This window comes from Berghia stephanieae, chromosome 4 (genome assembly GCF_034508935.2).
Source record: "Berghia stephanieae isolate SIO BIC M18660-M18661 chromosome 4, UCSD_Bste_1.3, whole genome shotgun sequence".
In the NCBI taxonomy this organism is placed as follows: Eukaryota; Metazoa; Mollusca; class Gastropoda; order Nudibranchia; family Aeolidiidae; genus Berghia; species Berghia stephanieae.
Window position 1 is genome coordinate 84,167,481 of NC_088363.1, and position 23,030 is coordinate 84,190,510.

The following is a 23,030-nucleotide window of genomic DNA, read 5'->3' on the forward strand; positions in this document are numbered from 1 at the left end:
TTTTGTGTAAGCATCTATTTTTACACACCAATTATGTACCTTGCGTTGTTTAATTCTCTTTCACCAATTATGATGAACCAGACATAAAACTGATGCCTGCAAATATTAGGAATATCACTTACGGATTATTTAAGATAGAAAAAAAGTATATATATATATATGAATATATATATATATATATATATATATATATATATATATATATAATATATATATATATTTATATATAAAGAACCGGATATTAAACTTTTCCTCGAAGTAACCGATTCTGCGGTTGATTTTTTAAAAACCTCTGGTGGAAAAGTCAGCTAATTTAATTCATTTACATTTGATTTGTTGTCCGAATTCTCAATCCGGGATTATTTTAAGATGCCAAAAACTGCCAAAAAGTCAATATTAAATCGTTCCAATGATCAGAAATATAAAATTGTATTTTTTATTGAGAGTGAGAAACAAAATATTCCTTGGCTCAGTTTTCAACCACTCAATGGCGGTACTCGGGAAAGATAAGGATTACACAATTTGGCCAGAAAACTCCTTCTTCAATTATCCATTGACCCTTATCTTGTCATAAAACTATCAAACCTGGAACCTCGCAAGTCCCAGGTTTGCGAGTTTTTGCCAAAGTGAAGTTCCAGGTTTGAGTGTTTTTATCTAGATGAGGTCCCGGAGTTGTGTTTATTTTTGTTGTTGTTGTTGTTGTTGTTTTTGTTTTTGTCAAGATGGGGGTCATTGAAATCGATCTAGATTTGAAGGTCAAGGTTTATTTTGGACACATGTTCAAACACGTCTTTCAGACTATGACCGTGAACCGGTTACGCGTCTAGTACAGCCCAACATAATATCAGTTTGATAGTGTGGGTCACATTTTCGTATCGCTGCTCTTTTTGTTTTATGTTATGACTCGGTTTTTTTTTTTTTTTTGTGTGTGCTTTTTTTATAATATTGATATAGATAGATAGATAGATAAGTCGTGTTTTTCACAACTACGAATGATAAACTACTCTTGTTTTCCAAATTATATATTTGAGAGTATATCTATTTGTATATGAATATTCCAGGTTTGTTGTCGACTGGAAAGAGTGGTTGTCAGTTTTATGTCAAATAAGTTTAGACTTTATAAAAACAATTTTAATGGCGGCAAAGGTAAATAGAGAGTTACTCTCGTTTTCACGTCTATAGCAATTCTTACATTTATTTGGTAGGTATTGACAAACAGCAATTCTTCAGGGCCTTTGGCACATCCCGATTTCTGTAGCGTGAAACGAACAATAGCAATTGCTTGCTACCCTTTTGATAAGACGCTAATCTATCGCAAACTACTTTCCGATCTGACCCAGCTACCCAATCACTGCTGGGTGGACAGGGGGATCAGAAAAAAAAAATCTCCGGCTGCACCTGGGATCGATCTTTGCGCTGGAAGCGAGTGCTCTAACCGACTGAGCTATTTGTGGCCTTTAACGAATCCATTTAGGGCCATAGCCACCAAGAAAACGCTTTTATTTATTTTCTTTAAAAAATACACATTAATCAGTTCTACGGAGTCTTTGTAAGATGTAGAAAAATCCAATATAACAATATTATAATATCTCGAGAAGATGCTTCATCTCTTTTCTGATTGTCGTGTTGTTATGGATATAGATTAGCGAAGCACTCTTATAGATAGAACCAAGATGACGTTGTTATTGGTGTTTTTTTTTTTTTTTGTGTGTGTGTGTTGTTTTATGGTTTTTTTTTTTTTGTTTGCCATCCATGTTTGTGAGCAATTCTCACTAAATATTAGCCAGACTATAAACGTTTAAGGTTACACATAGTTTTATGGGTTGGTCTGTTGTACTTCCGGATGACAATGTTTTGAGCTTCTTAGCCAAGCGCAATCTATATCTTAATCTTGGAATACTGTATTTGTTGGGAGATTGCCCCCACATAGCACCACAATTGCCACCACCATCGTTGTCATCATCATCATCATCATCATCATCATCATCATCGTCGTCGTCACCATCATATCATCATCATCATCATCATCATCATCATCATCACCATTATCATCATCGTCATCGTCAGCATCACTATCGTCATCATCATCATCATCATCATCATCATCATCATCATCATCATCATCATCATCATTAACTTACTCCCCATCCATATGATTTAAAACTTTTCCATGCCGGTTCTTTCAAACTTTCTTTATTTACCTACGCAAAGAACAGACTTTATCATGTGATGATTTAACGTTGAATGTTGTCTTTCCGTCACACAGGACGGTATGCACCGTGTGGCGATCCATCCTGGAGGAAGCAGACCGCATGGCCAAGGCACGTTTGCAGGCCGCCGAGGTGTACGCCGATAAGGTGGCAGAACCGCTCAAGCCTGCCAAGAGCGGCAAGATGCAGACCGTTAAAAAGGTGATTAATTAAATGATTTGGAGTTGCTGCCCCTTACAGTTATTTCATCCAGCCTTCCCTCCCAATCCGGACCCCCCTTTCCCACCACCCCCACCCCCAGTTTCCCTAGTTTGTATACAAATCCTAACTAGTTACCAATCTACCCATCTACATACTTATTTGATTGCCTACCAATCCGCATACCTATTTTTCTTTCTGCCTACATCTATATCTGCCTATTTACCGGGCTGGTTGACTGCCTTTCTATGGATCCATACATTTTGCTACGTATATACCTACCTACCTTCCTGCCTACCTACCTACCTACCTACCTATCATCATATCCGTCAGTCAATGTTTCTACGTGTCTTTCCACCCCTCCTTTCGTTCACCCATACATCCATCCACCTATTCATCCACCTATCTATCTATCTATCCATCTATCTATATCTATCAATCAATCAATCTATCTATCTATCTATATATATATATATCCCTCCATCTATCTATCTATCTATCTATCTATCTATCTATCTATCTATCTATCTATCTACCTATCTGTCTATCTCCATCCTAGGAATGATTCTTTCTGTTCGCTTTTATCCTTATTTTTCTATATTGGTCCTATAATCTTCCAAACACTGTTTGTCCACGTCCAGGTTCTTCCCCAGCTTAGCACCGTCCAGACAGAGGTCAGCCAATGTGTTCTGGACATGGTGAAAAGCAGTAAGGCTTACATCACAGAGAACGGCATAGCGCACGACGCACGACAAAAGTCTTTAGAGGCAGAAGACAAGTAAGACTGTTATTTGGTGTCTCTCCTGAGGAAATGTCAACAAAATCATCCGTTTTTAGTTTTGACTTTTACAAATAAAAAATTAAAATTATTAACCTCTGGGTTTTTAACTAAGGAGAGGGTTAAGAACAGAAGCCCAAATTACCGGGACAGTAGATAAAAATTAGAATAAATAACAAATTGAAAAAAAAAATGAATTTGAAAATATTTTTTAAAAGAAATAAATGAACAGATAATCTATCTCCTTTGGAAGATTGCAGATAGACATTCGAACCTAAGTTGAGTGAGGTAATATGCATAAATTGATATACCCAATATCACTATGCTGTGACCAGAATTTACTATTATAGTCATTCATTTGGTCAATACGACATTTATTTTACAAGCCTTAAGATGCTTACACTCATATGTTTTATTTCTCATCACTTTAAATTTAAATAAATTCCCATTTGCCATCTGGTTCACCCCAACTAAATACCATATTCACATCACATCACATGTGTCATTTATACCATACCATATTCACATCACATCACATATGTCATTTATATCATACCATATTCACATCACATCACATATGTCATTTATACCATACCATATTCACATCACATCACATATGTCATTTATATCATACCATATTCACATCACATGTGTCACTTATTTTATTTCTTTTTTTTAACCCTGTATCATTAAAAAAAATATTTGTCATTTTTTTCAGGCTGAAGAGGAAATCCACAGGAATATTCCAGTCCCTAGCAGGTTTACAAAAAAACGCTGCCAAGGTGGGTGGAAGATGAAAATGCTGTTGCTTAAAGCTGGAAAATGAAATATTGAAAAAAAGCAAAAACAAGAGACAAACAACTCTCCCCCCCCTCTCCCCCCCCAAAAAAAAAAAAAAAAAAAAAAAAAAAAAAAAAACCAAGAGAAAAAACAAAACCAATGATGAGTTTAGTAAAGATTCCTGTGTAAATCAACAAAGACAAATGACATTTGGTTTTGTATTTATAAACAGGGTGGATGAACAATGAGCTGATGATATAATTTGTAATAGTATTATATTATATTATTAACTCATTGGTCATCCACCCTGGTTGGAAACGTAATATATTTTATATATACAGTAGAATTACTTTAAACCGAAATTTTGGGACCTTCTAAACCATTTCGTTTAAAGACATTTGTTTAAAGTAAGTTCCCGTGTTGCAATGTTTTTCAAGGTAGTAACTATTTAAGGAATTTGCTCATTAATCGTATCATGGTTTCCCTTAATGTAGTTGTTGAATAAATGCGTCTTCGTAACCATTAATTTAAAAAAAAAACAAATTTTGTGTGTTTTAAAATATTTTTGGGGTTTCGTTTTCAATTCAAATTGTTGAAAGAGTTGAGTTCGGGATGCCGTGTAATTTACATATCTCCGTCTTGATCAACTTTTTTTTCATCGACTTCACATAGTATTTGATTTTAAACTCAAACGTGTAAGCACAGTGCTTTCTTTTAGACAACTTTTAGTAAATGCAAAGCTAAAATAAGATCGAAAGTTCTTGTGTGATAATTGATAATGAATGATGCACAACTACTCAGAGGTGAAGTGAAATGGAAATGAAAAGGCGTGTCAGTGTCAATGCTAAGCTGTCTACTACACATCCCTCTTTTGTTGAAAAGCCATTAGGTTCAAAGGCCTAATTACATAGAACCTCCCCCCCCCCCCCCCCCCCCTCACACACATACAAAGTGGAAATGAAATGGCATTTCAATGGTAAGTTGTCTACCCCCCTCCTTATCGTCGTGTTGAAAATCCAGTCAGTTCCAAAGCATCAACACACGAGCGAGAACATCTGGCTTGCGTTATTCTACACCTCAACTCCCCCTCTTTCCTCATTTTTCGCCTGTCAGTCACCCGCTGTCTTCCTTTTCCAGTCTGTGCGATTGTGGTGTTGGCCAAGCCCAAGTGCAGTGATTGAAGTGTTTGCCTCCACCCCACCCATCACCCTCATCTTATACTTACGCTCTGTTTAATATCGCCGGTCATTATTACGTGTGGCCTCCTTCCCGAATTTTTGAAGAAAAATATAGAGAGAAAAAGGGAAGGTGCTCTCAAGTTGTTTCGGTTTAAAGAGAGTCCTGCTTAGAAGTATTTCGGTTCATCGTAAGAATTAGTACAAAGATAATGAAGAAACTCGTACAATTTATTAAATTCTTTGCGGTTTAAGGTATTTTTCGGTTTAGCTTCTTTCGGTTTAAAGTAATTTTACTGTATATATATATATATATATATATATATATATATATATATATATATATATATATATATATATATATATATATGTATATATAGATATAAAGGACAATTGCTTGACACAAAACGTAGTTTACCAAGCCATAGTTACAGGCTCAGACACACAAAAACCAGAGACATGCATTGGTCTCACAGAATGCTCATTTAAAACCAGATATAATCTGCACAAATCGTCATTCAAAAACATACATACACAACACTCTACCACGCTGAGTGAATATATCTGGAACCTAACAGAAAGCGATATACACAATATTACATGGAAAACTATCTCAGGAGCACAGCTATACTCAACATCTACCAAATTATGCATCTGCTATATGTGCTTAAAAGAGAAATTTTACATCATCACTCAACCAAACATGGCTACACTGAACAAAAGAATTGAACTCACATTCACATACAGACAAAGAAATAAACACCTTCTTAGCATGATAATCTGAACACCAAGACATCACAGGAAGTAGAAAACAATACACAATTATAAATAATAGTAACAACAATAACAATTTCCATCCATGTAGATTGCCCAAAGTAAAAGGCATGAGACAGATCTGTTGGAGTCAATGGTGATTCAAATATCCCAACGAAATCAATAAACCACGGAACAACAAATGAACAGAAACATCTTTGTTGGTTAGAGAACAGAGAAAGTAAAACAGTCAAACAAATACAGGATTCTGCAGGGTTTCTTTCTATACAAGCTTGGGAGGAGAGCGGACACAGGGAGGAATGCTGGTATACATGTTTGTAATGAAACAGAACAGGTCCATAATGATGTTATGCTTTTAGGTAAAATACAACATCTGCCCGCCACATGAAGCATGCCGACACACACAACTATAGTCTGATTTATATATTTTAGTGAAACCTCATCACCCAACATGTGGTCCAAAATCAATAACAATGAGCTGCAGGAAGTCACTTCATTCCCTCTATACAGTGTGGAAACTTATTTCTTTAGCTTATGGCTGCAACTAATATAACACAAACTCCTTGTCTTTACACTTGTATTTTTTTCTTTGCTCTCACTGTAGCTTCCATCCACACAATTGAATCATAATCATAACTCGTCTTGTTTTATTCTTGCTATATTTTCTTAGTTGAGAGGCAGGACAGAAACCAGTGAAGTGAAAGAGACAGCAGCCCGTAATGATTATCTATTAAACCTGGCAGCAGCGAATGCACATCATATTCGATATTATAGCACAGATCTTCCAGATGTTATGAAGGTTAGAGAACTTTCTTCATTTCTAACAATTTAATTTTTATTGTCATTTTTACCATAAGAATTTTCCTTGAAATATTGACTCATCAAACTGGCTATTGACTTGTCATTGTCTCAAACATGGCATTTCGTTTAAGTCTCAAGTTTGAAACTTTTTGGCAAGATGAGGAACATTTAATGGATAGATCATGCCTGTCATAGGAGTCTAATTTTAGACTATTGGGAAAATCTGATATGATTAATTTCTGCTAATTAATTTCTTGGTTTAAATAATGAGGATGGCACCCTGTATTGTGAAACTGCTTTCATTATCCAAGATCATGGATCTGAAATCTGTGCGCTGTTCGTTATCTATCTTTGTTATTTGGAGTGGAGACCAAATCAGCCCTAAAGCTGAAAAATTGAATTGTGAATAATGCATTTATTTAATGTACAAAGCTGCCTCGTTTTTATTTTCTGTGAGATTGTTGTTGTTACTGTTTCCCAGGCCTAAATAGACCATAAAGTATGTTGAAATTGTTTTCATCAGTTCTTTTGTTACAGATTTCATATCAAGATTTTTAAAATTCCTGAGACTTGCATCGATCGGCCAATGTCCGGGCTTTGTGTGGTCACTTGGTCTGGATCAGTGCTCTGTGTGTCAGCAAAGAGACTGGCTATGGTGTCAGTGCACATACCTGAGTGTGTTTGTCTGTGTGTGTGTGTGTGTGTGTGTGTGTTTGTGTGTGTGTGTGTGTCTTTTGATACTACATGCTCTTAATTCTTTGTCTAGCTGCATTGGTGAATGATTGAGGCCAGGCCACTATCTCTCTTTATTAATAAAATTATAGAACTTGGTTAAGGCTTTACGTTCTTTAAATAAATTACATTGTTCTGAACAACGGTTTCCTCATCATGCAGAGATTGTCATAAGATGAAAGTCTTTTTTTTTTCTTTCTTTTTTTTTTTAAAAGCAGAAATGTACACAAAGCTTCAAAATTTTATGAACTACCGATGAAAATACCTTGAACTAACAAACAATTAAAAAGATAAATATATGGATAGATAAACAGAGAGAGAGACAGACCTAACAATGAATGGATAGATAACTTTGATAGATAGATGAAAAGGAGAGAGAGACAAACACCAAGAGAGAGAGACAGAGAGAGAGAGAGAGAGTCAGTGACAAACAGAGAACTAGAGAGATGGATGGATAGAGAGCTGTTAAAGAAAGAGAGAGAGAGAGGTTTAATTTTTCGTGTATTCATTGTATCGTGGAAGGAGGGTACAAAAAACTCAAAATTGAAAATCCTGTATTATTAATACCATTTCGAGGCAGAGGGTCACATTTCTTTAAACGACGATAGCTATTGTCCATTTCGTCTTGGCATTCAGTTATTTGTGGAAAAGAACATGTGCCGATGTTTAAAGTTATTACTATTATATTCAGAGCAGAGTGAACCACAAATGCTTTGAGCACAGGCAATATAATGGATATTACAGGATATTTTGTTGTTTTTTTTTCTCTCTTTTTTTATAATGTAGGAATGCTGGCTTTATAAAATAAAAGTTCCATTGTATTTAAAAAACCAATTTCATCCCTTCAGACCATGGACTGTGATGTTTACGAGAAGATCCAGGAGTCTCTGACGGTTGCCGGGGAAACTGCTGCAGAAATCGCCCAGACAGAGACATCCAGTTTCCAGAACATTGCTGTGGAAGCTGCCAAGGTAATGCTTTCATCAATACTACAATGGGTTTTTTTTTGGTATTTTTTTTTTTTTTTTTTTGTGGGGTTTTTGTTTTTTTTTTTTTGTGGGTGGGGGGCTTTTTTGTTATAGATTTTCGTTTTTATTTCTATCTAATTCTATCTCAAATTTTTGAAGGCTAATTAGGATAATATATCTTTTCAATTCTTCTATATGACATGATATTGAAATAATTGTATTTCATTCTTCTTTTTTTTCAACTATGCCAAACATTAACGTCAATCACATTCATACCTTAAATCTCTCGAGTTCACCGTCATTTAAAACTGAACAAATTTGTTCATTTTCCATGAATATGACCTCAAGAGAGTTAATGGTTTCAACTCTTTGTTGATCATTTTCATAAAGCGGTCAGTAGAACTAGCATTTTTGTTTCAAATTGAATACTATAGTCCTAAATATAAAGATATAGGGTGAACAAAAGAATTTCATCTAAATTTAATCTTGCACCTTGAAATCTACAAAGTTAATTTAACACCTCTTATAAAAGTAACATGAAATTATAAACAAAAGACTGTTGGATCTATGTCGTACATAATATGAACAAATTTATACAACTGATGATTTTCAATATTACCTTCTGCCCTTGCTCTAAATGAGACCATTTGATTTAGCTTGGATGAGAGAGCACAAGACAATAGATTTGTTATTGATCGGTTAATAGATTGTTTTTCTTTTCCTCATAAATCTTCTCCATTTAATATATTATATTTTGATTTTTATGATGTCATTGTAGCCATTTGAGTGGATCTCATTCAGCAGATTCCTCTGCTATACTGTCTAGATGGGTGCTATACTGTCTAGATGGGCCTTTGAGATGATCTTAAGCCAGACATTAAGATCGATTGCTTTTGGAATGGACTTCTATTCTTTGTCTCCATTTGTCATACTTTTTTTCCTTCAGAGTAGGACTATATTCTTTCCTATTAACTGTTTTAAACTGATGGCCAAATGACCTAGAAATATTGTAATGGTTGTAAAACGCCCATGTCAAAGGGTGTGTTAAAATTATAATTATCTCATTTAGACCATAACAACCCTTAATATCAAACAAAACACAATCTCACTCTTAAAACTTTAAAGGCCTTGAATTTAAACAAAATTTACTTTCAATATTGGGACGGAACCTATGACACTGTTAAAAGTTTTTATTTTTAATTTTGTGTGTGTGTGTGTGTTTGTGTGTTTTTTTTCTTATTGTTTCTCACCACCCACTTTTACTGATTTCAGATTTGTCGACAGTTCAGCCACCAGTGTTACTTGTTTCAAAATCCAGTGTTCACCAATCTAGTGCAATACCAATTTGAACCTTCCCATGAAGATTCGGTAAGTGGATCTTTGTAGTCCAGTCGTGGTAGTAATAAATAGTGGTAGCAGCAGCAGTAGCAGGAATAGTAATAGAATTTCACTCGGCTTGCTACTTGTGTGTTGAAAGTTAGCTATGGGCTTTACAAAATAGAGTCTTGGAAAAGTCTCTTTACCAACGATTTGTCATCATACACAGGTGTATAATACTTATAATACAGAAAAGTGAGTGGAGCAGAAACTTGTGTTGATACTATCAAGAAATGAAGTGAGTAGGAAAGGGCCAGAAGACAATAGAGAATAAAAATTTTGCGGCAGCGATGGGGTCTTGAACCCACAACCTTACTGGTACGACAACTCTGCATGGCCGGGGAGAGCATGGCTCTACTGTCTGAGTTATCCACCACTCCTACCAATAAGGTCGCGGGTTCGAGCACCATCGAAGTTTTCATTCTCTGGTACTTTCCTACTCACTTCATTTCTTAATACTTATAATACTTTCATACTCATATCAATGTCAAACAGACAAGAAGACACCTTTTGTTAGTGCTAAATGCAAAAAGAAAAAAAAAAAACAAGAAATGATGTCATTTGATGTTATGAATATCTATATCATTCAATAATCCTTTCAGAAATGATGTCATTTGATTTTATGAATATCTATATCATTCAATAATCCTTTCAGAAATGATGTCATTTGATTTTATGAATATCTTATCAATAATCCTTTCAGAAATGAGTCATTGATTTGAATATCTATCATCAATAATCCTTTCAGAATGATGTCATTGATTTTATGAATCTATATCATTCAATAATCCTTTCGAATAATGTATTTGTGTTATGAATATCTATATCATTCAATAATCCTTTCAGAAATGATGTCATTTGATTTTATGAATATCTATATCATTCAATAATCCTTTCAGAAATGATGTCATTTGATTTTATGAATATCTTTCATTCATATCTTTCAGAAATGATGTCATTTGATTTTATGAATATCTATATCATTCAATAATCCTTTCAAAAATAATGTCTGGATGTCATTTGATGTTATGAATATCTATATCATTCAATAATCCTTTCAAAAATAATGTCATTTGATTTTATGAATATATCATTCAATAATCCTTTCAAAAATAATGTCTGGATGTCATTTGATGTTATGGATATCTATATCATTCAATAATCCTTTCCAGTGCAATAAAATGAGTAGTGACCACGGTGCTGGCCCTGACTTGGAGAAGGAGGCCAGAAAGTGGGCAACGAGAACGGCTAAAGAAACACGAGCTGTTCGAGACTACTACCGACAACTCACAGTTCTACAGAATTCCAAAACTGCTGATAAGGTGAGATTGAATTTAAGGGATGGTCTGGTTTTGTTCTTTAGCTTTCAGATGTTGTGCTCAATATTACATGGTATTTATTGTCTCTAAGGTTATTGATATAACACAAGGATGTTGAAACTTGCCTATCAAAAGAAACATTTATGATTTTTAACGATGGGAGACAACGTGATAGCACAAGTCCGAAGGGCTAGAGACAGGTGGTCGCTTGTTCAGATAAGTAAGTAAGTAAGTAAGGATGGGAGGAGAGAAATAATCTTATTTGATTTTTGACTGTCACTATGGATAAAATGTGCAAGTGCTCACAGTATTGTGTCATTTTGACATGTTAACCCAGTCAATCCGACATCTTTAGCTCCATGTTGTCCACTCTCCCTATTGATTTTTGGGACTTTTCAAAGTTGAAAACAATCATACTCATTTGGGACTTTTCAAAGTTGAAAACAATCATACTCGTTAGCCCAATGCTCAACCCCCAGACTTGGAGGCTCAGGATTGTTTAGAGATTCACTCCTAGAATGGCTGCCTTTCAGGGCTCTTGAGTCCGTTCTACCCATTTTTGGTTTGTTTAGAGTGGCTTTCTCCTTGACGATTGCCAATGAAGGCTGATGATGTTCGTCTCTCCAGTTTGTGCTGTATCCCTAGCACAGCACAGGGTAGCTGATGGGTACTCGACCTTGCCCCATGATTTGGTTCAGGCTGTTACACAGCTACCCCCTGTCTGCCACCTGGGGACCTGCTGGGTTGAAGTGTTTGCCTTCTGCTTGTGCTTGACAATTCCTCCTGGAGTTGACGAGGTTCCCTGGTTTGTTGGCTTAGTTACATTGTCTGTTTGGTTTTTGTTTTGTTTTTTGAGAGAGAATTAATTTGTTTGTTTTGGTAAAAGGAAATTATAATACAGACAAATAATGTGTCATTCTATTTTTCAAGGCATCTGACTCCGGCTCCCAGGAAAATACAAACACTGACCCAGAAGTCAAATTAGAAGAGATAAAACAACATATACGGAAGGCAGAGGTATGAAATATTACTCTTTTGTTCAAAAGAGTAAAAAAGAAAAAAAAGAAAAATATAATGATAATGATTAGAATTAAATGAAAATATAAGTTCTTTCCGATTATAAATGCTAACAAATGAACATACAGTTGCAAATTTTGGATGAAAGCAACTTTTTAAAAACACTCTTTTATTATATAACTGTATTGCAAAACTGTTTATATTTAACATGTGTTAGGTCATGATTTAAATTGATTAAAGATATTCTTTTCCATTTTTATTCATCGGATGTAATCAAAACATATTTACAAGGCTGTAATGTGGAAATTGTCCGAATTAAAACCATTAACACAAGTTATTTTTGTTTTCCATAAAGACAAGTACAATATGGTAAATGCTCTTCTTTTTCAGACAACCAAGTTGAAAGCCGAAGCCAGATTAGAAGCATTGAGGGCTGGAGGAGGTAGGTGGCTTGATTTGGTGGCTCATATTTTACATATTATGTCATTCACTGTCTCTATGTTGTGTCATGCTGAAAATTTCATAATATAGTGATGATGTAATTAATACCTATGATATGAATAATTATAATGATGGTTGTTATGATAACGATAATAATAATGATAATAATAATAATATTAACAATAATAATATTAACAATAATAATTATAATAATAATATTAACAATGATAATATTGACAATGATGATAATGATGATGCAGATTTGTAGTCCAGTTCAAGTTCCTGTTCTTGTCAGTGCAAAGATGAGTCCTTTTAAAATACATGACTTACATTTTGTCACAGTACTCAAGTGTAAAATGAATACCTGGCCCTTAACAGGGTTGTCTCTGTTGAAAAAAAAAATGAATTTTAATATCACGTTACAGGCATCCTATCTCGTCTTATATGTTAAGTGTTGCTGGAACCCTTTAGTGGATATTGGACTATGTAATATATAAAATAATAATACTGTGAATAATGAAAAAGAAACAATGATTTGTTAAAAATATGATGATGATGATGATGATTATAATAATAATAATAATAATAATAATAATTATGATGATTATTATTATTATTATTATTGATATTATTATAAAATTAATAGTAATGCTGATCCAATAGAAGCTCCGAATTATACAGTTCTTTGTTACAGAACATATCCCAATTAAACAATCCCAATATCAGCAATAAATGGATTCCAAATTCCTAATTTTGCTCTGATATGTGCTGTGGCATCTTATCTTATTCGTTATTTTTTCCCTTAAGTGAATGTGGATGAATGGATATCACAGGCCCAAATGGAGTCTTTGGCTGCTGAAGAAAGTGGTCTAGCCAGAACGCCTAGTCAGCTTTCTCTCAGGACAGAAAGTTCTGGAGGGGTGAGTCATCATTTCAAATTTCTAAGAAATAATGTGCACCACAACTCGTCCCAGGTACAGGATATCGTTTAAATTTTAATTCTCACAATATCGGGTCTGGTTTAAGTTTTCTTTTCTTTTTTTTTTTCTTTTTTTTTTGTTGTTGCAAGAGCAAGAAATTTAGCCCCTGTTGCTCTCTTTGCTACTTGGCATAGAGGATGATCCCTTGATTATCTAGGTCAGTTGGTGTTGAGCTCCCCAGGAATGAATGGGTAACACTGAACAGAGCACAGGCAAAAATTGGGAGAACAGCTGGAAGCATGAAAAAGTGGGGGCTGGCTGAGACTAGCTTGTGTACATGTTGTAAACAACACCACAACCACATTTGATGTTTAACATTTCTATTAGGCCTACATGTTATAGATATCCTAAATTTTCATCTTGTAGCACAGTGAGTGGTAATTAAATTACAAATTGATTAATGTTATTCCAATATGATAGATTTTATGCTTAAATTATCAATTTATTGTTGTGTTTTATTTGCATTGTAAAGCGCCTCTGAGCACATTGTGGATCTAGGCGCTATATAAATTCATTCATTCATTCATTCATTCATTCATTATCTCATTCATCTGTAGTGTTTCATTCATCCTGTTTTGTTGATAAAAGGGAAACCCGAAATGTCCATTTTATCTGTTTTCGTATATTAAATTGAAGCTTACATTCAACTTCATATTGTTATTTAATTCTTCGAGCTTCAACAATTACATTACCCATCTATTCAACACAGCATAGCATGGATGACCAAGAGGCAACGTATACACACTATGATGATGATGATGACTTTATAGATGATACCTTCAACACCACCGGCAACAGTAGATCAGGCAGGGTATATCCCATCTACTGCAAGGCACTCTACGATTTTGAGGTTAGAATAATCATTTTAGTTGACGGACATGGATACTGAATCTTTTAGAGTGGTTGACATTACCTATTTAGAGTGGTTGACATTACCTATTTAGAGTGGTTGACATTACCTATTTAGAGTGGTTGACATTACCTATTTAGAGTGGTTGACATACCTATTTAGAGTGGTTCACATTACCTATTTAGAGTGGTTGACATTACCTATTTAGAGTGGTTGACATTACCTATTTAGAGTGGTTGACATTACTTATTTAGAGTGGTTGACATACTTATTTAGAGTGGTTGACATTACCTAATGTTAAATTACAATCAATACATTTTTATTTTAGAAAATGAAACATTTAAATTTACTTAAAGTGATACTAAAGTTGCTAGATTCTATGTACTATAAAAAGTAATCAACAAAATTGAATATGGCAGCTTAAAAATACCAAAGTTCCTGAATTGTTCTAGTCATTTTTGTTTATTACTTTATACATTACATTTTCTAAGACAAGATTGTTAGTGGCATTGTGTTTATTACTTTATAAATTCAATTTTCCAAAACTAGATTGTTAGTGGCATTGTGTTTATTACTTTATACATTACATTTTCCAAGACTAGATATTAGTGGCATTGTGTTTATTACTTTATAAATTCAATTTTCCAAGACTAGATATTAGTGGCATTGTGTTTATTACTTTATACATTCAATTTTCCAAAACTAGATTGTTAGTGGCATTGTGTTTATTACTTTATACATTACATTTTCCAAGACTAGATGGTTAGTGGCATTGTGTTTATTACTTTATAAATTCAATTTTCCAAAACTAGATTGTTAGTGGCATTGTGTTTATTACTTTATACATTACATTTTCCAAGACTAGATATTAGTGGCATTGTGTTTATTACTTTATACATTCAATTTTCCAAAACTAGATTGTTAGTGGCATTGTGTTTATTACTTTATACATTACATTTTCCAAGACTAGATGGTTAGTGGCATTGTGTTTATTACTTTATAAATTCAATTTTCCAAGACTAGATGGTTAGTGGCATTGTGTTTATTACTTTATACATTACATTTTCCAAGACTAGATGGTTAGTGGCATTGTGTTTATTACTTTATACATTACATTTTCCAAGACTAGATTGTTAGTGGCATTGTGTTTATTACTTTATACATTACATTTTCCAAGACTAGATGGTTAGTGGCATTGTGTTTATTACTTTATACATTACATTTTCTAAGACTAGATGGTTAGTGGCATTGTGTTTATTACTTTATACATTACATTTTCCAAGACTAGATGGTTAGTGGCATTGTGTTTATTACTTTATATATTACATTTTCCAAGACTAGATGGTTAGTGGCATTGTGTTTATTACTTTATATATTACATTTTCTAAGACTAGATGGTTAGTGGCATTGTGTTTATTACTTTATACATTACATTTTCCAAGACTAGATGGTTAGTGGCATTGTGTTTATTACTTTATATATTACATTTTCTAAGACTAGATGGTTAGTGGCATTGTGTTTATTACTTTATATATTACATTTTCCAAGACTAGATGGTTAGTGGCATTGTGTTTATTACTTTATATATTACATTTTCTAAGACTAGATGGTTAGTGGCATTGTGTTTATTACTTTATACATTACATTTTCCAAGACTAGATGGTTAGTGGCATTGTGTTTATTACTTTATACATTACATTTTCCAAGACTAGATGGTTAGTGGCATTGTGTTTATTACTTTATACATTACATTTTCCAAGACTAGATGGTTAGTGGCATTGTAGGGGTCCAGCCCCGTCCGACTTTTTTAGATTAAACCATGATTTGTTCTCTTTTACAATATTTGTTTTTTCTGTTGACATCAACCATTACTGACACCCACAAAATTTGGAAGCAGAGATGTAAAAATAATTTTGAGCATAGCATCGTAAATTGACTAATTATTATTTATTATTTATATTATTTATTTCTTCGTTTATGTTTAACCACTTCAGCCTTTCCCGAGTTTGAACGTTTATCAGTGTGAACCCTAACTGTATATTGCATAATGTTTTAGATAAGAATATCATGTGTTGCATGCCAGATCAATTGATTTGTTTTAAAACTTGTTTCATTTGTCATTTGATACCTGACACAGGCCAGTAATTATGATGAGATGAGTATCAAGACTGGAGAAGACCTGGAGTTGATTGCAGACGGTGATGGGGAAGGATGGATCAAGGTTAGTCCAACCATTATTTTTTAGTTCGATGTGTGATGTTTGCTTTGTCATAGAATACAATGAGTTGTAATACAAAGATGGAACAAAGTGAATTTGGAAATTTAGCTTTGAATGGGGGAGATTTGAGTTTACTTTAACCTGATCAAACAACAATTTCAGGAGATTACAATAAGCGTGATTTATGTTATTATTATTATTATTATTATTATTATTATTATTATTATTATTATTATTATTATTATTATTATTTTTTTGACTTTAAGAAATCATATTTCGAAGGGTTTAACTAGTTGTCAAGATGTTCGTTTAGTAAGAGCATTTTAAAATATTTTTATCGTTTCTTTTCAACAGGCCAAAAATTCAGTAGGCCAAGAAGGTTACATTCCCGAAACGTACGTAGAACAGGAGTCAACTTCAACCAACGAGGCAACCACTCCAGTGGCTCAACCATCCGTCAACAATGTCACCAACAACTTCAGCACAGTCCCATCATCTACCAGATCCTCCACTTCCTCCCAACATTCAGCCAATGCTGCCAGCACAGAGGGTCCGACGTCACCGCCAGACGTACAGTCTCCGACATCAGTGGATTTTACTCAAGACACGACCTCGTCTTACTCCTCTGGTGATTTGGAAGTCCAGCAGACGACAGAGGTCATGACCTCAGAGGACCATGCACCTGTGGCACCAACACTTACCGTGGTCACAACCTCTGCTTCAGGTTAGAGTTGTTAAATGGAGATTGCAGACTGCAAGGAGTCATAGATTACATTATAATATATAAAATAATTAAGTAACTTAAAAGGAGGGATTCGATTTTACACAACCCCATAAAATGGTAATTTCTCTAATTCTTTATTTAATATAACCACAGACTTAAAAAACTGATTTCACTAAGAGAGCAGTATTCGTGATCTCAGGCTTCAATCAGAGTTATATTGCTGGTAATGCTGGCTTGGTCAGAATAATTTGGTCTATGGTTGTATTCAGATGGGTAATGGGGATGTCATTTCACCCCTTTATGCTACATCCAAGATTTCTTTGAAATTGACACCAAAGATATCATCTTTACTGTTGCAAAGGCCTCAATGATTTTTGATAGATTTTGAATTTGAAGATCAAGTGATCATAATATTCTTTTAATTGTTCCCCAAAAAATTCTCAAACAGTTTTGCTCATTCTTTGTCACCTTTAATTGGAATTCTCTTCCATTATTTTCAAGGAAATTGAATAGTGAAGCTACTTAATTCTAAAGCAAACCTTTACTCCCTATTCATAAGAAATTATATGATAGATAAAAACCCTGATCTTTTAGGACTAGTTAGCTCAGAAAGAATATCTATTTCTTTTTTGTTATTTTTATGTTCCTGTCTGCAATATAATGGCATTGTATAGAAAATGCGCCTAGAGCTGTTGTCAAATGGAAAAGACAAAGTTTTAATTATTTTAATTATTGTTTTAGTTTTTTTTTCATCATTATTAATATTTGATACAGAAATTGTATGGGCCAAAGCATTGTACGACTACGATGGGCAGACAGATGAAGAGTTGTCTTTCCTGGAGGGCACTCTTATCAAAGTATTACGCAAGGATGACAATGGGGTGGATGATGGATTCTGGGAAGGCGAGTGTAATGGAAGTGTGGGTGTGTTCCCATCCCTGGTGGTTGAGGAAATTGGAATCACCACTCCCAATGTAAGCTGTGGACTCAATTCTAAGATTAGCCAATTGGTTGAACTAAAAAATTAAGAATAAAAATGCAAACTTTACAATTTTAAATTTTACCATTTTTTAATGTACTTCACAATGTTTCATTTTAAAAAATCAACTCATCACTTTTTATACAGTACATATCAGGTGGTCTTTTTTGTTAGTTTGTTAGGATTTGTCTACAGCTAGGTTAAGTGGGGTAATGGGTATATTGTCATATGGGGTAATGGGTATATTGTCATATGGGGTAATGGGTATATTGTCATATGGGGTAATAGGTATATTGTCATATGGGGTAATGGGTATATTGTCATATGGGGTAATGGGTATATTGTCAAATGGGGTAATGGGTATATTGTCATATGGGGTAATGGGTATATTGTCATATGGGGTAATGGGTATATTGTCATATGGGGTAATGGGTATATTGTCATATGGGGTAACGGGTATATTGTCATATGGGGTAACGGGTATATTGTCATATGGAGTAATGGGTATATTGTCATATGAGGTAATGGGTATTTTGTCATATGGGGTAACGGGTCGGTCTATTGTCATATGGGGTAATGGGTATATTGTCATATGGGGTAACGGGTATATTGTCATATGGGGTAATGGGTGTATTGTATTATGGAGTAATGGGTATATTGTCATATGGAGTAATGGGTATTTTGTCATATGGGGTAATGGGTATATTGTCATATGGGGTAACGGGTCTATTGTCATATGGGGTAGTGGGTATATTGTCATATTCAAGGACACAATAGCGATGTCAGACGATTGTTGTTCTCTGTCATCCATCTGGTCACCAGATGTCAACATCCCAGGGCGTTGTCACGAATTACTATATAAGTGGTAACATGCCCTTCTTTAGAGTGACTATACCTGGAAACAGAAAACAAGATGGGAACGTTATCAGTGTTAGATTGGAGACTTTGTGGTGAATGATATTTGAAGTCAAACTATTTTTGGCCATAGTGAAAAAAATCTGTTTTGTCAAAGTCCAATAAGGATTGCTTTATGGGATGGGATGGTGGGGGCTTGGGCTGGAGTGTATAGAATGGGCTTGGGACCCCTTGTAAAGCACACTGAGCATGTTTAGTAGATATTGCGTTATATAAATTGCTCTATAGTTTTGGGGATTTTTTTTTCTTTGTGAGCAAAGTCAAATGTTTTTGTTTTTTTTTAAACAAACAGGACCCAGCTTCTCCTGGCTCATTCGTAGACTATAGCATTCCACCCCCCGTCCATATCACCTTGCCCACTCCAGACGGGGAACCCCCACCCCCTCCACCCATGGTCAATGGGGAAGGTAAGGTCATGCTGAGCCAATATTTGGCTGTTTATTGAATTAGCTCTCTCTCTCTCTCTCTCTCTCTCTCTCTCTCTCTCTCTCTCTCTCTCTCTCTCTCTCTCTCTCTCTCTCTATCTATCTATCTATCTATCTATCTATCTTCCCCAACACTTGGCCCATTCTTTCTTAAAAGGAGTGGAAATGATAGTTTACAACTAGATTATTTCCAGTTATTTGTAGATATGATTGTGTTTAGATTTTGCACGACCAATAACAAACATTGAACTCATTAAATAGTTTTGTTTTGTTTTATTTTTTCAACCAACTAAAAAATTAAAACACTCTTTCAAGATTTTTACATTAAAACAAAATGATGGTGGCGGTGGCAATTTACAAATTGTGTACGTAAATGATTGATTTGATACTTGTTTGGATAGGTAAAACATAATTTTACTTAGCTCATTTCATAGTCTTTGTAATTGTGTTATAGAATTTTAAATAAAGACATAAAGTGTTTGCAATTTAATCTTTAAAATCTTTAAAACAGAAGATTAGTAAATCACGTTGGGGAAAGTGACAGGATTTGACTAGTCAATTGACGTGTCATAGCTGTGTTGTGTTTATTAATCAATCCATATTTTTGTATTTCACGTGTTCAAAAAGTTCCGACAATTTTTTCACCAACCATATACAGGCCTGATACTACAATGGATATTAAATCATTCTAAAAGAATGATGATTTTATCTCTGATTTAAAGTGTTAAATTACATTGATGTTACCAATACAGATGTGTCAACATTACATAAGTGGGAACAAAAATAAATTGCCGTTTCATTTCATACATGTGTGGGTTTTTAAAAATTATTATTATTTGAAAATCTTTTAATTTGTTTGTTTGTTTGGTTTTTTTTTATTCAATAAGATGATCCCATAAAAGAATAAATCTGGATATCAATTGCAAATTCGAATCTCCTAAAGTTAAAATTACTCATCAAGAAAGAAAAAAACAAGACAGGAAAAAAAAACCCAAACAAATTGGTGTTAGTGTGTCTCATTGTGGTATATAACTATTTCTCACATAGATTTTGTATTGTATCATCTGTAAATCAATGGTCGGTCATTCAATGACTGCTTGTCATGAGGTAGCTGTGAAATTTTCAATTATAGTTAGTAAAATGATTGCTTTTGAAAGACTCCATCCATTATTGATAAAGTTTAAGTTTCCTGTCTTCCCTTCCCCTAAGAAATCTGCTATTGTTGGTCAAAACTTGTACCATTCAATACATGTGTGTTGTGTGTTAATAACCGTATTTGAGTGTGTTTGGGACTGTGTGTATGAGCGTTTGTGTATGAGTCTGTTTGCGGTCACTGGTTCGAATGCCACTGACTGCTGTGTCTGTGATGTTCGTAAATGTTGGATTTATTTTGTCTCTCAGATTTATTTTAAATTTCTGTCATTGGGTTACCCTTTGTATTCAGGTTTTTGCATGTTTTCATTTTCATATAAAGCAACATTATTTTTTTTTTTTGGATTCACTTTGAGACTTCTCATTTATGCTATCAATGCATTCAATTTCAGTTCATCAATGAGTGGCAATATTTTTTTATGTTTTGTTTGATTTTTTTTTTCAAACTGAATGAAGATGAAAGCTCAGTTATTAAAAATGTCTTCCTTTAAAGATGATAATTAAAGGGATCAGTTTGGTTCTCAAATTACAATATAATATAGCCACATGTAAAACAAAAATAAGGCATGTCAAGTTACCTTGCATCACTACTATAATAATATAATAATAATAATAATACGAATAATAATAATAATAATCATAAATAATAATAATAATAATAATATAAATAATAAATATAATATTAATAATAATAATAATAAATAATAATAATAATAATAATAATGAATAATAAGAGATTAATATAATAATATCAAAATATAGAAGTAAAAGTATAGAAGTAAGAAGAAAAGAAGCAATTCAATAGTTAATTTTAGGCCAAACAATGAATATAGTCTCGGACTATCGTCAGTCTTGGTCCATGAATCAAGCCCCAGGTGTTTATTTAAAATATGCTGCCTTATGCTTTAAAATTAAAGGAAAAAGAATAATCAAGATGTGTTTATCTTCAATAAATAACAAAAGACAAATGATAGTTGATGTTTGGGATTTCCTCTTGATCAAAACAAATGATTTGACTTGTAAAATGATGATGATGACCGTGACAATAATAATGGACATTTTCAGAGTGTGATGAACCTCTCCCTCCACCCCCTCCTGTTTTAGAGTTAGAGGATGTGAACCGGTTTGAGGCAGATGAAGGTACTATCATCTCTTTTGATTGCTAACATTTTGTCTCTTCCCCCCCCCCCCCCCCCCCTTACTTTTCCACCTCTCTGCATTAATGTATATTCGTCCATTTGAATTATTAACCTTTGTGTGGAAAGAAAGATGATGATTTAGAAAATAACAAACAATGTAACCGTGTGAAATTATTTTTTTTCTTTAACTTAAAAAAAACAAAAAACTGCTCAAATTGCGTGATTCATGGCATTGCTTTGGCCAGTATCTTGTAACGATCTAACCAACTTCCTTAATTCACCACCATGGTTTGTCTTATCCTAATGTCTTGAGAGATGAGAAACTAGGATTCCAGCATATGATACAATAGAGCTTTATTTGTGAAAACAGATCAGTTATAAAATCACAAATGCTTGAGAAAAAACAGTTTATCTAATTCCGTTTTCAATCAAAAGAGTTTGTAAAACTTAGTCATTCGGTTAAGACTTTTTGATTGTATTTGATTTTCTTCAAAACGGCTTTTTCAAATTTCAGAAGTTTCTTTTTCCTATTTGTTTTATGATCTGTCTATTTTTTTTTCTCCGTTTTTTTTATATATAATTTTCTCTCCATTTTTTTTCTCTTGTCTTTTGTTATTTTCATGACTATTTTATGTGTGTGTAAACACTGTCGGATGTTGTTGCAAATTCTGTCATTTTAATATGTTATATCGGTTTGCTTCATTTTTTTTATTGATTTGTTTCTTAATTATGTGTTGTATGATTTGCAATTAATCGACCTTGTGTTCTGTGCTCTTGCTATGAAAGACTGGGCGTGTGTCTGCTTGATTCAGATTAATACCTTAACTGGGACCCTGAATGTATGTTTTATATGATATGTTTGTTGGTTCTGGTAAAGTCTGATTGTGGTGACCAACTTGTTATTGTGTATGTCCATCTCAGTTATTGTGTAGATCAGAATAAATCGTGTCCAGAATAAATGAGATACTGACGACAACATCACAGAAGCAACATTCTTTGTAATAATCTTGATGCTAATTGATCAAAGATCTGACAGCAAAACAGAGATATTTGGAAATACTTCGTATAGATCATATGG

The 23,030-nt window shown here is 33.8% G+C and overlaps 1 protein-coding gene across 9 annotated transcripts in view; it reads left to right on the forward strand.

The window, feature by feature from the left end:
- Positions 1-23,030, forward strand: part of LOC144971419 (F-BAR and double SH3 domains protein 2-like) — a 73,716-nt gene that overhangs the window by 35,249 nt on the left and 15,437 nt on the right. For 5 of the 9 annotated variants that reach the window (XM_078912296.1, XM_078912290.1, XM_078912293.1 and 2 more), the window contains 16 exons: positions 2,267-2,411; positions 3,050-3,186; positions 3,905-3,968; positions 6,586-6,714; positions 8,297-8,419; positions 9,689-9,784; positions 10,966-11,115; positions 12,043-12,129; positions 12,520-12,571; positions 13,378-13,490; positions 14,260-14,400; positions 16,538-16,621; positions 16,973-17,342; positions 18,117-18,316; positions 19,529-19,643; positions 21,879-21,953. In XM_078912296.1, the coding sequence (XP_078768422.1) occupies positions 2,267-2,411; positions 3,050-3,186; positions 3,905-3,968; positions 6,586-6,714; positions 8,297-8,419; positions 9,689-9,784; positions 10,966-11,115; positions 12,043-12,129; positions 12,520-12,571; positions 13,378-13,490; positions 14,260-14,400; positions 16,538-16,621; positions 16,973-17,342; positions 18,117-18,316; positions 19,529-19,643; positions 21,879-21,953 (2,081 nt within the window). The remainder of the gene's footprint in view (positions 1-2,266; positions 2,412-3,049; positions 3,187-3,904; positions 3,969-6,585; positions 6,715-8,296; positions 8,420-9,688; positions 9,785-10,965; positions 11,116-12,042; positions 12,130-12,519; positions 12,572-13,377; positions 13,491-14,259; positions 14,401-16,537; positions 16,622-16,972; positions 17,343-18,116; positions 18,317-19,528; positions 19,644-21,878; positions 21,954-23,030) is intronic. The other 4 variants (XM_078912298.1, XM_078912292.1, XM_078912297.1 and 1 more) reach the window with 1 other exon arrangement.